The sequence below is a fragment of the Anoplopoma fimbria genome, chromosome 19 (genome assembly GCF_027596085.1).
Source record: "Anoplopoma fimbria isolate UVic2021 breed Golden Eagle Sablefish chromosome 19, Afim_UVic_2022, whole genome shotgun sequence".
NCBI classification, from domain to species: domain Eukaryota; kingdom Metazoa; phylum Chordata; class Actinopteri; order Perciformes; family Anoplopomatidae; genus Anoplopoma; species Anoplopoma fimbria.
Window position 1 is genome coordinate 4044265 of NC_072467.1, and position 17487 is coordinate 4061751.

General features: G+C 39.1%; 1 protein-coding gene across 1 annotated transcript in view; it reads left to right on the plus strand.

The window, feature by feature from the left end:
- Positions 1-3509: 3509 nt before the first annotated feature.
- Positions 3510-17487, plus strand: part of LOC129108113 (voltage-dependent calcium channel subunit alpha-2/delta-1) — a 56785-nt gene continuing 42807 nt past the window's right edge. Inside the window, exons 1-3 of the mRNA XM_054619777.1 lie at positions 3510-3598; positions 10665-10746; positions 10976-11092. Coding sequence (XP_054475752.1) covers positions 3510-3598; positions 10665-10746; positions 10976-11092 — 288 coding nt within the window. The remainder of the gene's footprint in view (positions 3599-10664; positions 10747-10975; positions 11093-17487) is intronic.

Below are 17487 nucleotides of genomic sequence, written 5' to 3' on the forward strand. Positions count from 1 at the left end.
TTCCTTTGCCATTACTCACATTGGTTGTATCACAGTCTCATATTTTAAAAGTGCTAATGTGTCAAGATGTGGTTTGGGATTTCCTACTGTTACATGGTGCTACGTTTTGCAGAATGGGGGTACAACACTTACATTATGACGAACAAAGTTAAGCTCTGTTATATCAAAATATATAAAATAACTGGTTCCAAAACAACTAACTGCAACAATCAAGGGTAATAATAATTTTCATATATAAATCCTTACAATGACTGTTATCCTAACGTCAACTCTGGTAGTCACTTTCCTGGAGTATTGTTCAACAAGACTGCCAGCATTCATCTTACAGAACTGATTTACAGAATGTTGATTCTGCATTAATGAAACTAAATGAAAGTGAATTGGCAATTCTGAATTCAAATCATATATTTTTTTCTTGCTTTCCTGTTCACTGAGACTAAATTGTATTTGTTTATTTATTTAAATTTAGTAGGTTATATAAATCTAATCAACAGAAAAACTGTTGGGTTATGACAACAAGGGTTTCCAAAACTCATATGGGTGGGGTTTGAGTGATTTTAAGGATTATATAGTCCCTCACATGCAATTTAGGCTCAGCTATTGTTTGATAATTGGTTTTCATTGCTTACATTAGTTATAAATATTTATTATGGATGTTCAAATATATAAATGTACAAGCGTCTTGAAGATAAGGAGATTAAACTACTGTATTGATTAACTGTAATAGTGCAACTTGAAAGCATAATTCTGTTAACAGCAACTGATTCTTATGATTTAAAGTAATTACCTCTAGATGGCAGTATCCTCTATCAAATAATCTGATCCTTAACCAGTGGATTTTTAACACATTATTCCTGAACATCATTACCAAAGATGTCCATGTCTACAAGTGTTTTTTAATACCAGCCTAATGGGCTGGTAGAAATGGTATTGCTGTATGTGCTTAATCATTTTGGAACCATCAATATATTTATATAATAGTTCAATATATTTATATAATAGTTATATAATCTTATTTGTTGGGGTATTCCCAGTTTGTGTGGAGTAAAAATGGAAGACTTTAAGGCAAACATGGTTATAGTTTTCTATTTAAAGCAAAACCTTTGTGTGAAATTAATTGTATAACGGTTTGAAATTTGAGTGATGTAACCTATGGAATATATTGGTGTCTCAGACTTCAGACAGAGATACACTGTCTGTCAGGGTCTGTCTGACAGATGCCATTAGTTTTTATTCTGGTCTTTTATCCACTTCAGATTATACATTAGGAGAGGAGTAGCAGTTCGGGCATTAGTCTGACACCTCTTTCTATTCAGGATGTATCGTGTGAGATGTTCCCAATTGTTGAAAAAAATAGTAATGAATGGGGATCTCTGCAAAGAAGGCCTCCAGCCTCTCCACACCGCTCTTTGCTGTTATGTTCCTCCACTCCACGACACCTCGTCAGTTCTCACCATTCACTTACTTTTCTCCATCCCATCAGCAGGTGCATCTCATCCACTTCAGGGGAGAATGAGTGTGAGAAAAGTGTAGCGAGTGTAATGTGTCAGGGAGTGAAGGGATGAGAATAGTGGAAGAAACTGAGGGGGGACAGCAAAAGTGTAGTACAGTGAGAGCTGGGGGAGAGGTTGGAAAAGGGAGAGACAAAGAGAGAAAATGGGGGAAGGGGGGAGGGGAGGGTGAGAGGACACGAGAGATGGTGTGTGGTTGCCAGGCAACGATTGATAACCAAATCCCCAAGCATCTTGCTTGTGCGGCCCTTCCCTCCCTCCAGGCCACACACACTGACAACACACACACACACACACACACACACACACACACACACACACACACACACACACACACACACACACACACACACACACACACACACGCACACACAGAAACACAGTAGGTTTATATTCTCGATTTAACATGTAGTTACTCAATTAAAGTGTTGATGCTCTAATTTAGAATGATGAAAACTGTGATTTGTATATGGTATCCTGCAGTGGTGCAGGAGCTTGTATGGTTTCTATTTATACATTCATTCAGCACATGGCTGCAAATCCAATCTTATAAAAAGAGGTATGATTGATGGTACTGAGATTTATTGGGCTCTTACTGTACTTTGCCCACAAGATTTTACACTATATGTGTGAAACCAATAAGTCTGTCACACTAGCACTGACTCCCATGTGGGATAGTTTCTCTGCTCGCCGCCACTCATGCTCCAAGGATGACTGATAGCGAATGGCAAAGATTGTGCTATCAAAGCCAGTAAATTCTCCCATCTCTCCAGGTTGAGGGAATTGAAAGGTTGTAGGGCATTTTAAAGAGCCAAACCTGCATCTGTATTCAGTGTGGGTGTGTGTGTGTGTGTGTGTGTGTGTGTGTGTGTGTGTGTGGTACCTGTGTCAGACCCTCCTTTTAGCAGGTGTTTCTTTTTGAGGTATAATATCCCAAAGAGGGAATACTGCAGACCTTGAGGTCAAGAAAAACAAATATAGAGTGATGCTTTTTGGACCGAAACAAATATCTTATTTAAAAATATCACATGCATTGTAACGTTTTGGTATTACCACTATTAGTCCACTTATCCTATTCGTAGTAGTTTGTAGCACTTACTATATTCGGATTAGTCTGTTGCAATTATTGTTTTCGTAGTAATTTGCCTCTGCACTATACTTTTGCTCTGGTTTATGCTTTAAGATGCTTGTTTAAGAAAGGAGATGCACTTATGACTTCTGGTGACTAGTAGTTCTCTTGAATACCTATGTTGAATACACTTATTGTAAGTCGCTTTGGATAAAAGCGTCTGCTAAATGACTGTAATGTAATGTAATGTAATAAGATAAGATAAGATAAGATAAGATAAGATAATCCTTTATTAGTCCCGCAGCGGGGAAATTTGCAGGCTTACAGCAGCATAGAGTTAAAGTGCACACAAGAGACATAGTAAAGAAAGACAAGATAAAAATAAAAATGAAAATAAAAAAATAAAAATAAAATAAAAAAACAAGTATTATAAATAAGCAATAAAAACAGTAGAAAAACACAATAACTGAAATATAATATTTACAGACAGAAAAAAAAACTATATTAACTATTATTGCACAGTGTTTTTATTGTCATGTGTCATGTGGTCTGCTGGGAGCAGAGCTGGTAATGTATTAGTCTAGGCATTAGGTCAGGTCACTGAAGACTGACAAAAGTCATATTACAAGATAAAATGAGGATTGGTCTATGTGGGGGTTTTTTTTCTGTTAAATTGAAAAAAGGGAGGGGTGGGTGGGGGGTGTAGTGTGAGAGAGAGAGAGAGAGAGAGAGAGAGAGAGAGAGAGAGAGAGAGATCCAGCTTCAGTACCTGTTAGAGCGCCGGATGGCTGGCTGATCAGATTAGAGGTGTCAGGGTTCGTTAATCTGACAGACTGCCGCTCACGGTGCTCATGCTCACCGCTCCCACTCATCGGAAGGGCAGCGGAGCAGCGTCGGGGAGTCTCCCCCCTTCCTTTCTTTCTTTTACAATGGATACCTGCAGGGTACGAGCATGGGTGTTTCTGCTCCTGTTATGGCAGGACGGCTCTTTGGCATCGCAGTTTCCGACTCAGCTCATGTAAGTATACCACCCCCCCCCACCCATAATCCCATTTCAAGCAGAACTGTTCTGGTTTGCAGCAGACGCGTTTCAAGTGCCCGTTGTTTGGAGACAAGTAGACCTGTTAGGGTAATGAGCCACTCACGGCGTGGTGGCGCTTGCAGGGAGAGTGGGATGGGCAGGTCGTTTCATCCATGCACCACTGGTCATGTTAAAGGTAGACAATGTTTCAGGTTTCTTCTGGTTGCTTGCCTCCAAAGGTGGTGATTCATGTTGGTCAGCAGGGTGTCTGTGACCAAGGGAGCTCTGGGAAGTTGTCCCGGAGTTCCAGTGGCTTCGTGTGGTCCTGTTCCTTCATGATGGATGACAGAAGTTGCCACTTGTCTTTGTCACTTAAGAATTCGGAAGAATCAGTATTCATTCCTCAGTATTATTGAAATAATATTCTGCTGTCTTAATGTGGCAAAACGATCTTGTGATTCATTTGCAAAATCCGATTTTGTTAATGTACCTTTGAGTTGATGGGTCATTTCATTCAAGTTATCTTCAAATCCAGTTCACGTTGAGGATTGTTTCCATGGAACACCTTTTTAAGAGCCAACCAACAGCATACAGCCCAACAGTCATTTTATTACCATATATATTGAAGGTATATTCGCATATAATCAACAGTTTGAGTGATACAATAGATGTAAAATCAGTATGTTGTGTTTGTAACGATAAACAAATATTTAACAGCAATCTGTTTTTATTTGTTTATAATGTTGGTGGGGCTACACCTTTACATGCATTAATGCAGAAACCATATTTATTTACCAGGGCATTTCTTAAGATATATTATCCAAAGTGTCAGTGAAGATTAAAAATCCATGTATAATTTGTCGGTTATTTGTCCTCATTGTATAAAATTTAACAGAATTTGCCTGTAAGTCATTTTTATTAGATTTCCACTTGAATTAGAAATTTGGTCACTAGACCAGACCCAAACGTTCAGTCTACACTGAAATTAATTTTGCATCAATGTTCAGTTGAAATTGAACATACAGTGACACATATGACACTTTTTTTTATTGACAAAACAAAACACATTTAAACAATCATGATAATTAAACATATCACCTTTTATTGTCTTGATTCAGAACCAGCACACTGATTTTGGTTTAGCAACAGGATAGGTGGATGTATGAAATTATTTCTTCGCCTGTTGCGTTTAAAAAGAGCGACAATAATTTGCCTGTTATGCAGAAGTTGGTATTCTCCATTTGAAACATGCAAAGAGTCAGAAGAGGTACTGTAAGCAACTATTTTTTGTCGTGAGTTGCTTGAAAGGAGTGTGCCACAGGTTGTTCAATTATCATCGTTCAAATTTGGATTTGAATATAAACATTTTTAAGTTTCACTGCTGGACCAGGATGTACAGTCAGGCATGACACTCTTGATCACTGCCATAGCAGAACATATATATTTTTATAACAACCCCAAAGGTAAAGCCTTTAGTGACAGCAAATATACCTTTGTTTCAAAGGAAATCTATTAAGTTCTTTGAGTTTACAAAATGCATCCATCAGTCTGCAGGAATAAGACAAGATAATCCTTTTATTAGTCCCGCAGCGGGGACATTTACAGGATTACAGCAGCAAAGAGGATAGTGCAAAACAAGAAACATAGTAAATAAAAAAAACACAAGATCAAAATAAGTATTATAAATAAGCAAATGAGCAATAAAAAACAGTAAAAAACAGTAAAGAACAGTAGAGAATCCACAGTAATATTATATATACACACAGAAACTATTATAAATATTGTATTGCACAGTGTATTAGTGTATTAGTGTCATGTGGTCTGCTGGGACCAGAGCTGGTTGTGCAGCCTGACAGCAGCAGGAAGGAAGGACCTGCGGTACCTCTCCTTCACACACCGGGGGTGAAGCAGCCGGTGGCTGAAGGAGCTGCACAGAGCTGCCAGGGCGTCCTGCATGGGGTGAGAGGTGTTGTTCATCAGGGATGGCCATCATCCTCCTGTCTCCCACCACCTCCACCGTATCCAGTGGACACCCCAGCACACTGCTGGCCTTCTTGACAAGTTTATTTAGTCTCTGCTGCTCCAGCAGACCACTGCATAAAAAATGGCTGATGCCACCACAGAGTCAAAGAAGGTCTTCAGGAGTGCTCCCTGCACTCCAAAGGACCTCAGTCTCCTCAGCAGATACAGTCTGCTCTGACCCTTTTTGTATAGTGCGTTAGTGTGATCAGTCCAGTCCAGTTTATTGTTCAAGTGAACACCCAGGTACTTGTAAGATTTCACAATCTCAATGTCCTTTCCCTGGATGTTCACTGGTTCCGGAGGACAGTGTTTACCCCGGCGGAAGTCCACCACCAGCTCTTTGGTTTTACCAGAGTTGATCTGGAGGCGGTTCCGCTGGCACCATCCTATAAAGTCTTGGTTCAGTTCTCTGTATTCCCTGTCATCACCGGCGGAGATGAGGCCGACAATTGCAGAGTCATCAGAGAATCAATTCACAAGGTATATACAGTTTAAAAAAAAAGGTACAACATCTCACTGTGCATTTCACCCACATTGCTCATGCCGAATGCCATGTTCTCCATAGGTGGTAGCATGAAGTCTTGAAGGCTCCAGCATCCACTCTAAATGCACATTACTCTGGAAGCTGACTCTTCCTTGAGTTTGCTATGGTGATGGTGACCATTCAATGATCTTTATATTTCAATGGCCTGAATTCTATTTGGAGAAGAGGAGGTTGTGGAGGGCTCTTTTTTTAATCTTCTGCGGAGGAAAATCTACAGCCTCGATCATCTACAAGGCAGTCCCCCCAAAAAACAAGAAAGATAATCCTTTTTGCCAAACAAATAGCCCTGAGTTTCCTGTTGAGCACATCAATGCTAAAATAACAAGTAAATATAAGTAATTAAATGTAAAAGTTATCAGTAAATGATAACTTCAAATTCATCTCTTAAGTAACTGACTCTTCATGTCTATCTGCATAGTTAGAGACCGCTAATGGGATTTGAGAGGAATATACCTCAACATTGCTGTTATATAAAAGTTGTTTTGGTTTGGAGTGTGACTGATGATGAGATGTAATAGTGTTTGAACATAAACAAAACGAGCCAGAAGAAATGAAAATGAAGTGGCTTCATTTAAATGCATCTCTTTATGATCCTAAATAGCTCTGTTGTTCCAGTAGCTACTCTGCAAACAATACATCTTTCACTACCATAGACGTCGAGAGCAACATTTCAAAGTGAATAAAAAACAAGAATGGGACAAACACCATATTATGAGTTGTTTTTTTTGTTTGTAACGGTGAAACCATGTTGGCTGTGCCAGGAACATTTCAGAATCAGATCACCAACAAGCCCACATGCATTATATCTAAGATGATAACTGTTATAAGGATGCTGCTGTACTGGTCAGAGCTTGATCCAAAAACCCTCCCTTTTATATCTAAGTCGATTGAGGCTATAGAAGGATTGAATTGGCCACTTGGGTATTAGTGTATAGTCTACGAAACCCACCATGGGTTGTTTTGGTACATCGCTGTTGGTGTTTCCATGCCTCATTCTGCTTTGCTGTCTGGACTTCTGTCTTTGCCTCTGTAATGATGTGTAATTAGACTGTAGTTTAACCCAGCTCCCACCGAGATACACACTATGGGCCAGCTCATTAATCTAGTGCCAAAGTTATGACATCACAACATCTGTCTCTCTCTTTCTTGAATTGTCTTTCCGTCTCTCTTTCTGTTTTGCTCTCATTTGCTCTTCCTGTGTCTGAAAAACAATGTAGGGCAGAGTCTGACCCAGTTGCCATTTGTATGTTCATTTGTATGTGTGTGTTTAATTATCCAGCGTTGTACCAGAGGCTGCAGTAATCACTGCCAGCAACCAGAGCAGAAAATATTAGCTACTTAAGCCCAATAATAACTTTATTACTGTTTTAGGCATCTCTGGACCACCATGTTATTTTAGCCATTGAAAATAGCTTACATTATACTTAGTGATAAAAGTGTGATGGTGATAAGATAATGATTACTGTAATTCACCTATTTGTATATGTATGGAAAGAGCTAAAAGGAGATACGTTATATGCAGGAGGTAATCTGACATCACATAGATCAACCATGATGGAAAGAAAGGCCTCACCTTATGGTATTTAAACTAGGATGGGACCTCAAGGGATGGTTGGAAATGAATGATTTAAGGATAAGGAGTTAATGTTCAGAGATTTTCCATGCCTATGCATAATACATTTGACCGCAAACTAAATGAGGAGATTCTACTGGAAACATTCATAAAAAACCAACAGGCATACAACTTTCGGGAGTAGTAGCATAACTTTCTACTCTTACTTTCTAAGTTACTGTATATAATGAGCCAAGTGGCATATTTTGTATTTACACATTCCAGTGAAGCCAAAATATTGTAAATACATTTTGGGGAAAAAAAACTCATGTCATCCAAATTGGACGTGCAGAAGGACTCATTGCCCACATACTGCACCATAGCCTGGGTTTTCTCATCCATTTGTCAGCACCTGAGAGTTTTTTTGATATAAACATATCCACTGGTAACAGTTGAATTCACGGAAGCTAAACTCTGGAGAGACGGCCCTCTGCTTCTCTGAATGTCAAGTCCCTGAAAGCACACACACATACACACACACACACACACACACACACACACACACACACACACACACACACACACACACACACACACACACACACACACACACACACACAAACACACGCCAAACAAACACATAAACTGAACTCACAAATTGACTTGTCAATACTTCAGGCTTTGAGAACTCTAGAGTCCAAGGTCCACTAAAATACCCCAGAATCAGTCTGACAATCGCAGATTTGGGGACAAGGAATGATGAGGCAGAGCAGAGGAGAGATGAGGATCAAGAGAAGAGACTTTAAGAGGAGAGAAGAGACTGAAAGAGATGCGAAAAGAGGAGAGGAGAGAACTGGCTGTTTCTCAACATCTCATGCATAGTTGTAGCTAATCTTACTACTATGTAGCAAGAATCATAAAGAATTTGATTTATTATAATTAACCGTAAAATAACAGATTACTGTAAGCATCAGGTGAATGTACTATATAAAAATATAATAAATAGAAACAACAACTCAAAATAGATGTAAGTGTAAATATGAGCATTATCAGAGTGTAATTATAAGTAGTACAAAGTTGCCTGTGACCACTGACCATAAGGTTTATTTAGTAGTTATTCTGGAGCTTTTGATCAAATCCCATAATCTTCATCAGCAGATAGAATTTTCAATATGGCCTTCACTATTAAGCCACCTTACATTAGAAATAATGGTAAGTTTAACATCTACAAGTCCATGACAATTGGGCACACTCTTCTGCTGAAGAACATCATGTAATATGATCAAAAGCACCAGAACTGCTACTAGATGACTGTTCATTCAATAATGCTGTATCATCAAACAATTTTCTCCACTATTGTTTCTCCGGAATGAAAAACAAATCTCGTGCTGCTTTTATGGATGCGAATCACCTGGTTGCATCCAGCACCACTGGTCCATTTTGCTCCTGTTTGCAGATGAAACTTGTGTACCCAAACACCCTTTGGTGGCTCTAAATCACCCTAAAATACATATCTATGTCACAAAGCCATATAACTCTGCCAAGCCAATGTCTACAGTGTTGTCTCCATCCCCTAAACCATCTAATTTTGGGAATTAAGGGATAGCTTCTGAATTATTGCTGACCCTGCTCTAATATCCCAACCTACCCTCTCTTTTCCAAAACAATTTCACACTGTGCTAACGCCTCTGGTATTCCCGCTCTAGCATGGTGTCTCATCTTTCTCCGCTAGTATACTTGCTCAGTATTTTTCTCATCCACTGTAGATTTTGTGTCCCTTATGTATCTTTCCCATATATTTTCTGGCTTGTGGATCTTCTGTACCTTTCTCTCTTTGTTTGCGTCGTATCAAAGCTCAGCTGTATTGAGCATAGATTTTTTTTCACATAAACTTGCATGACACTTATTACATTACTTCAATGGCACTTTTTGAGAAATATTTTCTGGGTGTTAGTATATTATATCTCTTTGCCATTGGGGAGGATTGCAACTGAGTCTGTGTTAGTGTGAATGAATGGCAATGAGGGCATCTGTATCCCATGCCGACCTGGTCTCATTCTCATTCAATATTAATGGCTTTGTCTCAGTGTGCCTGTGTGTGTGTGTGTGTGTGTGTGTGTGTGTGTGTGTGTGTGTGTGTGTGTGTGTGTGTGTGTGTGTGTGTGTGTGTGTGTGTGTGTGTGTGTGTGTGTGTGTGTGTGTTCTTTCATGGCAGTGTATATGGTCAATTAATTCATCCACATGCACACAAGTATTTTGATCCTGCAAGCCTCTCAAACCAGACACGCCTCGAGATGTGTCCGATAAGTCTAACAAGTCACCGCGTCACTTAATGCAAAATGTCTTTGGTCTTTGACATTCTTCTCTCGTCTATCTCAATTCACAGCCGCTGTGGAGGCAAGATGCGCACAGTGATTTACTATGTCAGTATATTATAACACCCGCTGTGAGCTTATTGTGGTTTGACAAGGTAATTGGAGGTGGATGAGAGGAAGGTATAATCCAGTGTGTGGCACTAGCAAGCTGGACCTGATTTCCCCTAAACTCTTAAACAGAGAAGCACGTCGGTCCTGGCCACCTCCCACCTATCGCATGTCCACTCACATCAGTGTCACCGGTCACACAATAGGCTGACACTTATCTGATTGGTTGACACCATTTTGAACTCTCAGAAAGTATTCGTATTGGTTGACACCAAATGACACGTGTTTAATTAGATTGCATTGTATTTGTTCCCAAACACTTGATTGGTTGACATTTTTGCTTGACCTATCAGAGTGATTCTCTTTGGCCTTGTTTGATTTTACACGTCCAGGTGGTGTTGTTAGATGATAGATGTAAGATAACTTGATTTGTGACTTTGAAATGTTTGTGATGTCTTTTCCAAACTGGTTACATCTGACATACGATTAAGATTGGTTGTGTGTTTTTGCTTTGTCCCATAGGATTAAAGAATGGGTTGATCAGATGCAGAAAGAGCTTGTATCCCTCGCAGACTCGGCCACAGCTGGGAAAAGCCTCACTCAGGTATAAACACCACATTTGTTTGCTATAATACTACTCTGAATTTAGCACCTTTAACATTGATTTGGACCAACTACATGCATCAATGGATCAAGGAAGATGCACTATTTCTTGTGTATGTTATATTCTTCTCATTGTTGAATGAAACAAATACATTTTTAAAATAGTTATTTGTTAAATCATCAATTATGTATGTGATTTGAAACGTTCACTGCTCTCTCTTTCTGTCTAGATTTTTCTGAGAAACCAACACCTGTATACTGTGGAGCAAAACGACGCAGAGGAGCTGGTGGCAAGAGCAGCCACGAAAATTGAACAGCTGCTGCGGAAGAGGTCTGCTGCCTTGGAGGTACAATTCACTCTACTTAGAGGAACCAGCTGGCAGTTTACAATTTTACTTTGGTTTTAAAGCTGAACAGAATGATAGCTCCATTAACCGAACTTCGAAAATAAGTTTTCCGTCTGCTTCTTGTCAAATCATTGTAGACTTGATAAGTATATTCAAAAGCCAAAGTGTATGCGGTGAATCATGTGTTCAGTCCACTTTTTGTTTCAATTATTGGAAACTCTGTATATTTTATTAGTATGTTTTGAAAAGCAGCCGAAAAAGTAAATTAAACTTTTAAGATGAAATGTAGTACTATACATTTTTGGGATATGATAAATAATTAAAGTAATTATAAAATAACTTTACATTGCAAATTCTTATTAAAATTAAAAAGTTGAGTGCATTTAGCTTACATGTGAATTTTGGTGGACCAAGGGTACAACTAGCAGACTCCTGGACCGATAGGATAGGGCAAACTAAGAAAAGTGATTTATATGTTTAAACTTCACAATGAAAATGTGCATGGACAGACCTTGATTTAACACTGAGCCTGAGGGCTTCAGTTGCAGGACCACAGTACCACATGTCTGATAGTTTAGTGTCGGTGTGATGATCTAATGGGAGACATATTGTAATCCTGAAATCTAGTCAAAGTATTAGGACTGAATAAATCTTTTTAATTTGTACTTTTACCTTGCACATCAAAGGCAAATTCACCACCTCTTTGCACCAATCATTGCTGTATTCAGATAAAGTAGATGTTGAGTTGAATATCTGTTGCATATCTAATGATCTTTGATACTCCTGCATTCAAAAAGGTAGGGGATAAGTTACTTTCCCCCTATAGGCCAAATTAAATCATATGTATAAATAGAAAAATAATCATAATATAAATAATTATGTAGACTATACATTTAGAATTTAAATGATCAGATTATACATTTTCACATAAAACATTCCGTTGCAGTTACAACACCATCTGGCTATCTATTTAATTAATTATTCATCTGGCTTAGGTCTCACACTAGTTTTCCAAGAGTGATTGCTTTGGGTTTGGTTGAAATAATCTGTCAAATGGAGGAAGTCACATTCAAAACATTTTAATGATTATTTGGCAACAGGATCCCTGGCCCTTCTCCAAATCTAAAGGCTTCTTGTAAAGGAAAGAAAAATCAACAACCTTCAAAATTCTGGAGGCCATTACTTTGTCACATGCTATTATATGATATTTATTTTTTATTTTTAAAGCCAACTATTATTTCACCGGTGAGGTGATCTCCATAGTGGGTGAAGCATGCACACAATAGAATAGAGAGCAAGGACTGAGATCTTTCTTCTGCAGTATTCAATGTGATAATGAGAGCTTTGACCCTGGGGATGTTCCCTCTTTCTCCCCCTCTCTTCAACCCTTTTTTACTTAGAAGTGGGTCAGAGATCCTCATCTATATCAGGAGTTTGAGCTGTTTTAATACATCCAGAGTTCACAGTACCCCATACTCTGCCTTTATAAGGTATCACCATTGTTGTCTTATTAGTAATGGAGAGAGAGTATTTATGAATGTCCATAAACACAACTCCTGCCAAGTGTCTGTCTTGTGTATGTTAAGTAAACACCCTGGTGTTCTTATCATTTTTCCGAGTACTGGTGCCATAAGATGCGTAAGCAGCAAGAGAAAATTGGCTTCAGTGCATTATCCAAGTTAAAGAAGAGAGATGGTTGTGAGGGTTGTGTGTGTGTGTGTGTGTGTGTGTGTGTGTGTGTGTGTGTGTGTGTGTGTGTGTGTGTGTGTGTGTGTGTGTGTGTGTGTATTTGTTTGTGTTAAGGGTAGGTGGTGGGTGGGGGGTCAGCTAGCCTGATGCTGACAGTCCATTCAACCTCTCGACATTGATCACTTAGCACTCTTTATTGCGTCATTGTCATCCTTTCCTGCGTGTAACCTCAAGGCACACCGATATTGAATTTTCTGAGATGTATGGAAGGGGAGATAAATGAAAGAAGGGTGGTGGCCAATGCATGAACTTGTTGGATACATGGAGTGATGACAGATAGAAAAAATATTCTAGTTTGGGTGGTCTTTTAAGACTTGTATGGTACAACACATAGCAGTGTCACTAAACAACAGCAAACTCATACTAGAGACCACCTTGCAGTTTATGGCCCGGTTTTGTGCCTCGGGGGGTTAAGTTGGGGGGAGGGGTTAAATACCTGGCATAGTACTCAAAGGTTTTAAAACTGCTGCTGTGGTTGTTTCCGCTACAGTAAGTTTTTCCAGGACCAAATTGTTTCCCTATGACACACACACATCCTAACAAGGTGAAAACAATACCAGTATCACTGTCATGGCTGGTAATCAGAACTGCACATACACTGTCCCTTTACATTTTATACTTGTGCTTTGGGCACATTTTTGCTGACCAATCATCTAAGTTAGGAATATGGCTGTTTATCAGACAGAATACAGAAAAATAATCTTCATTCCAATTGGGAGATCCTTTCTTGTTGGTTGTCTTTGATCGGAGGTTGGGAGTGACTCTTAATTTAAATATAATTGAAAAATAAAGATACTTGAGCCACTTTCCGTCAGTTGTCAACATCTTTCAAACTTTTATCTTCCCTTTGCCTCTCCATCTCTCTCCATCTCTCTCCATCTCTCCGTCTTTCCGTCTCTGATCTCTAACTCTGCATGATGGATGACTTTTGAAGGGCTACAGTTTACCTAGCCACAGGTGTTTGAAACAAGTCAGCGTGTCTATGTGTGTCTAATCATGCTTCCATAAATAAGTACAGTGGCAGAGTGTAACATGCATTATTAATGAGTACTTGGCTGCACACTGTTAGGAGAGATTGCTTTATCAAAGGTTTTAATTCCTCATCTCAACAGGAAAGCACTCACACACTCACACACCTACTGGGATATAACACATAGTGGCTATAGTGGCTATATTGGCTCAAGCCAACTCCCATATTCCCTCTCTGGTTTGCCTTTCCTGACCAAATGCTCATTATAATCACCAACTCTCACTTGTGGTATAATACAGCTTTATGCTTAAGACAGTGATATGTGGGGTGATAAGTAAGGTGGCCCAAATTTTTCAAATATCTACATTGCATCACCTACTAACTTAGTTTACATATTCATTCATTTTTATTGTAGGCCACACATTTTACTGTATATGCTTATCGACTTAACCTTTCTGTAGTGAAGTCCATTGAGTAAAAACTTACTTCTTCAACATAAAGCTGTGGAAGTGAGCTCATTTTTGGCGTCATTGGGCAATAAATCATAAATAACCTTTCAGAATATTATAATTAAAATGGTCTGAGAGAAAACTAGACTTCTGAATCTTGGCTCTCTTTTCAGGCTTTAGAAAATGTAGCCTTTGAAGGGAGACTTTAGCCAATCACAGGTCATTTCAGCGAGAGGGTGTTCCTATTGGCTGTTCTACAAATGCAGATGCATTTGCAAGTCCCTTCAGAGGCTGAAAACCTGATTCAACAGCAGAATATCCTGCAGGAAAAGTTACTATTCCAGCATTGGCAATAATTGCATGGCCTACACTGCAAAAGGGAGACAGACTTATCAAATAGAGAGCTTCACAGTATTGGCAAATGTTCACAGATGAAGAGTAAATGTTGCCAATAGCATAGCCTTCTGCTAACCACTCTGCTAGCTCATTGCAGCTCACGGCTATGGTTGGTAGAAATCTAAACTATTAGCAACATTTCCTCTCCATCTCTGAAACGCCTCGCCAATATTGTAGCTCGATTTAGCCTTGTATCACAGTATGTCATCTCAAAGGGATTACAGGAGAGAGAGAGAGAGAGAGAGAGAGAGAGAGAGAGAGAGAGAGAGAGAGAGAGAGAGAGAGAGATGACCCTGAAAAGGTTTGTTAAACTCAGTTGACCATATAGTGAAAGAGTGTGATGTGCTGGAGGCTAGATCCAATTACTTCATCACATCTCTCCCTCCCCCATCCACAGCCTGTTCTCTCTTGGTCTTGCTGTCTATGTACACTGTAATTAAACATTTAATTATTGATGCTTCAGAACTGTTATGGCAAAAGGGGAATTATTAAAACACCAAGTCCACGCATGCTCACACACCAAGGTATTCACAGGTCCACAATCCCCCTCTCTCTCTTGCTAACCCCCAGCAGCCATGTGTTGTTAGTCGTCTTTTGAACAATCTGCATAAACCAAGTGTGTGTGTGTGTGTGTGTGTGTGTGTGTGTGTGTGTGTGTGTGTGTGTGTGTGTGTGTGTGTGTGTGTGTGTGTGTGTGTGTGTGTGTGTGTGTCTGTATTTCCTGTGTGTACAGTAGTGTGTGTGTCCGTGCAATTTCCTTTCATCTCCTGGGGTGAATGGCTCTGTCCAGTGCCTAATGACACTACAACATTACTTAGAGCAATACCTCAACCAGCACCACTAAACTCTACAGGCCACAGGTGGCCCAGTGCTGTGTGTGTGGCCACAGTGTGTGTGCTGTGTGTGTGTGTGTGTGTGTGTGTGTGTGTGTGTGTGTGTGTGTGTGTGTGTGTGTGTGTGTGTGTGTGTGTGTGTGTGTGTGTTTGCCTTTATTAGCATGTAAGTTAATTTTATTATTGTAAAACAGTGAAATGATGAAGCTGTCATTTATGAACTATAGGAATATTTGACTCATCTACATGTATTATTAAATGATGCCACTCTTTAGTAATGCTATTTATAGGTTGCTGGCAAATGCGTACATTTCCAGCTCTCTTTAAGCTTTGAATTCAGTCAGTTACAGCAATCTATTGTATCACCAACACTGTGCCATACATGAATGTTACATGAAAGAAATAACTCATATATTTTCTTCCTTCTTCTACCCAGTATTATTATCACAACAATATTTTTGTAAATTCTTTGTAGCACTCTGGATTGTACCAATAGGCTTTCCCTTCTAGATTTTACCTTTACGTCTACATTTAAGAGGAATATAACGGAAAAAACTTTGGAAACATTTTCATGAAACACATTTTGGCAAGTCTTCCAATAACTTTAGATTATAATTCTATACTGAAAACAAGATACAGTTATCTGTTCTTTTCAAATTGGAACCATATACAATTATATCCTGATATTGATAGATATTTTTATTGTTCTCATCTTCAAAATTCCTTATGTAATGCAGTTTAGTTCAGTTATCGAGTCCCTTTAATTTAGAGGCGTGTGTTTGGTGTTTTATTTGTTCATGTGTTTAACAGTCTTTGGGCCCCAGGTGTTACACCATATTTGTATTAATCTGTTTCCTGCTGCCACAATGTTATAATAATGAGCACAAGATGTGACATTATGATGTTTTCATGTGTGTGTGTCAACGTAACACAGTAATGAACAGAGGCTATGATACGATCAGAGATATTCCAGTCTCCAGAGCAGATGTTACTCAACCTCCCATCTCGGCTCTGCACTGATCATATTAAACAGTCAAGAGGTGTCTGCATGTGTTTGCATTCATGTTTATGTGTGTGTATTTGTGTGTGTGCATGTGTGTGTCTGTGTGATAGACAGTGAGAAAGAGACAGGAAGAGAGAGAGGGAGTGGGAGGGAGCAGTGCAGATGGGGAATTCTAACTAGACATATGGAAACCCAGGGACAAGTGTCTTATACATATATTGATAAGAAATCCAAGCTGCGTTGGTGGATCACAAAATGCTCGTAGTAACGTTTGAATACTTGATTTGGAGACCGATACAATCTTTCACTGTCAACAGATGGAGTTGTTTCATATCTAATGATAATCCCTCCTTTGTTATAATTACAGTAATTGAGATGTGATGAGGTTAGTGGTCTCTCTCTTTCACCAGTTTGAGATAATGTTCCTCAACCAGAATCCACGGGAGCATTGTTGGTCTCTGACACTGTTACCACTAGATTTCCATCATGCCTTTCCACATGTGTTGGTGTTTGACCTTTTGCCTCATAGGAAATTGCAGCATTTTAGATTTTATTAGTCTCGCTTTTTTTTTCCACTTTGTCTAAGGACACCCAGGGTAAAGGAGTTATATGTTGTAACCGTAGACTGTATAAAATACTGACATAGTCTCTGTGACATCACCAATAGTTTTCTGAAGATCCCTTGCTTACAGCTTCACAAAGTAGAATGAAGAGCCGTTGTGAAGCTCAATTGGCAGTGACAACAAAGCGTAACTCACAGCTAATCTAAATAATCCAAGTCGTAAAACAATGTATTAATGAATGCATCAATGAATCCATTAGTTACAACTCATAAACCCTTTATATAGAATGCTGTCTTAAAAAGTGGTCCCTTTCTCTTTTTCCCTGTTGAATTAGAAGATTATCAATGTTTGTGTTGTAAAGAAATTCTGCAGGTTCCCTGTGAATTCTGATCAGGTGGCAAACAATATAAATTCTCTCAAGTGGACAGTAGA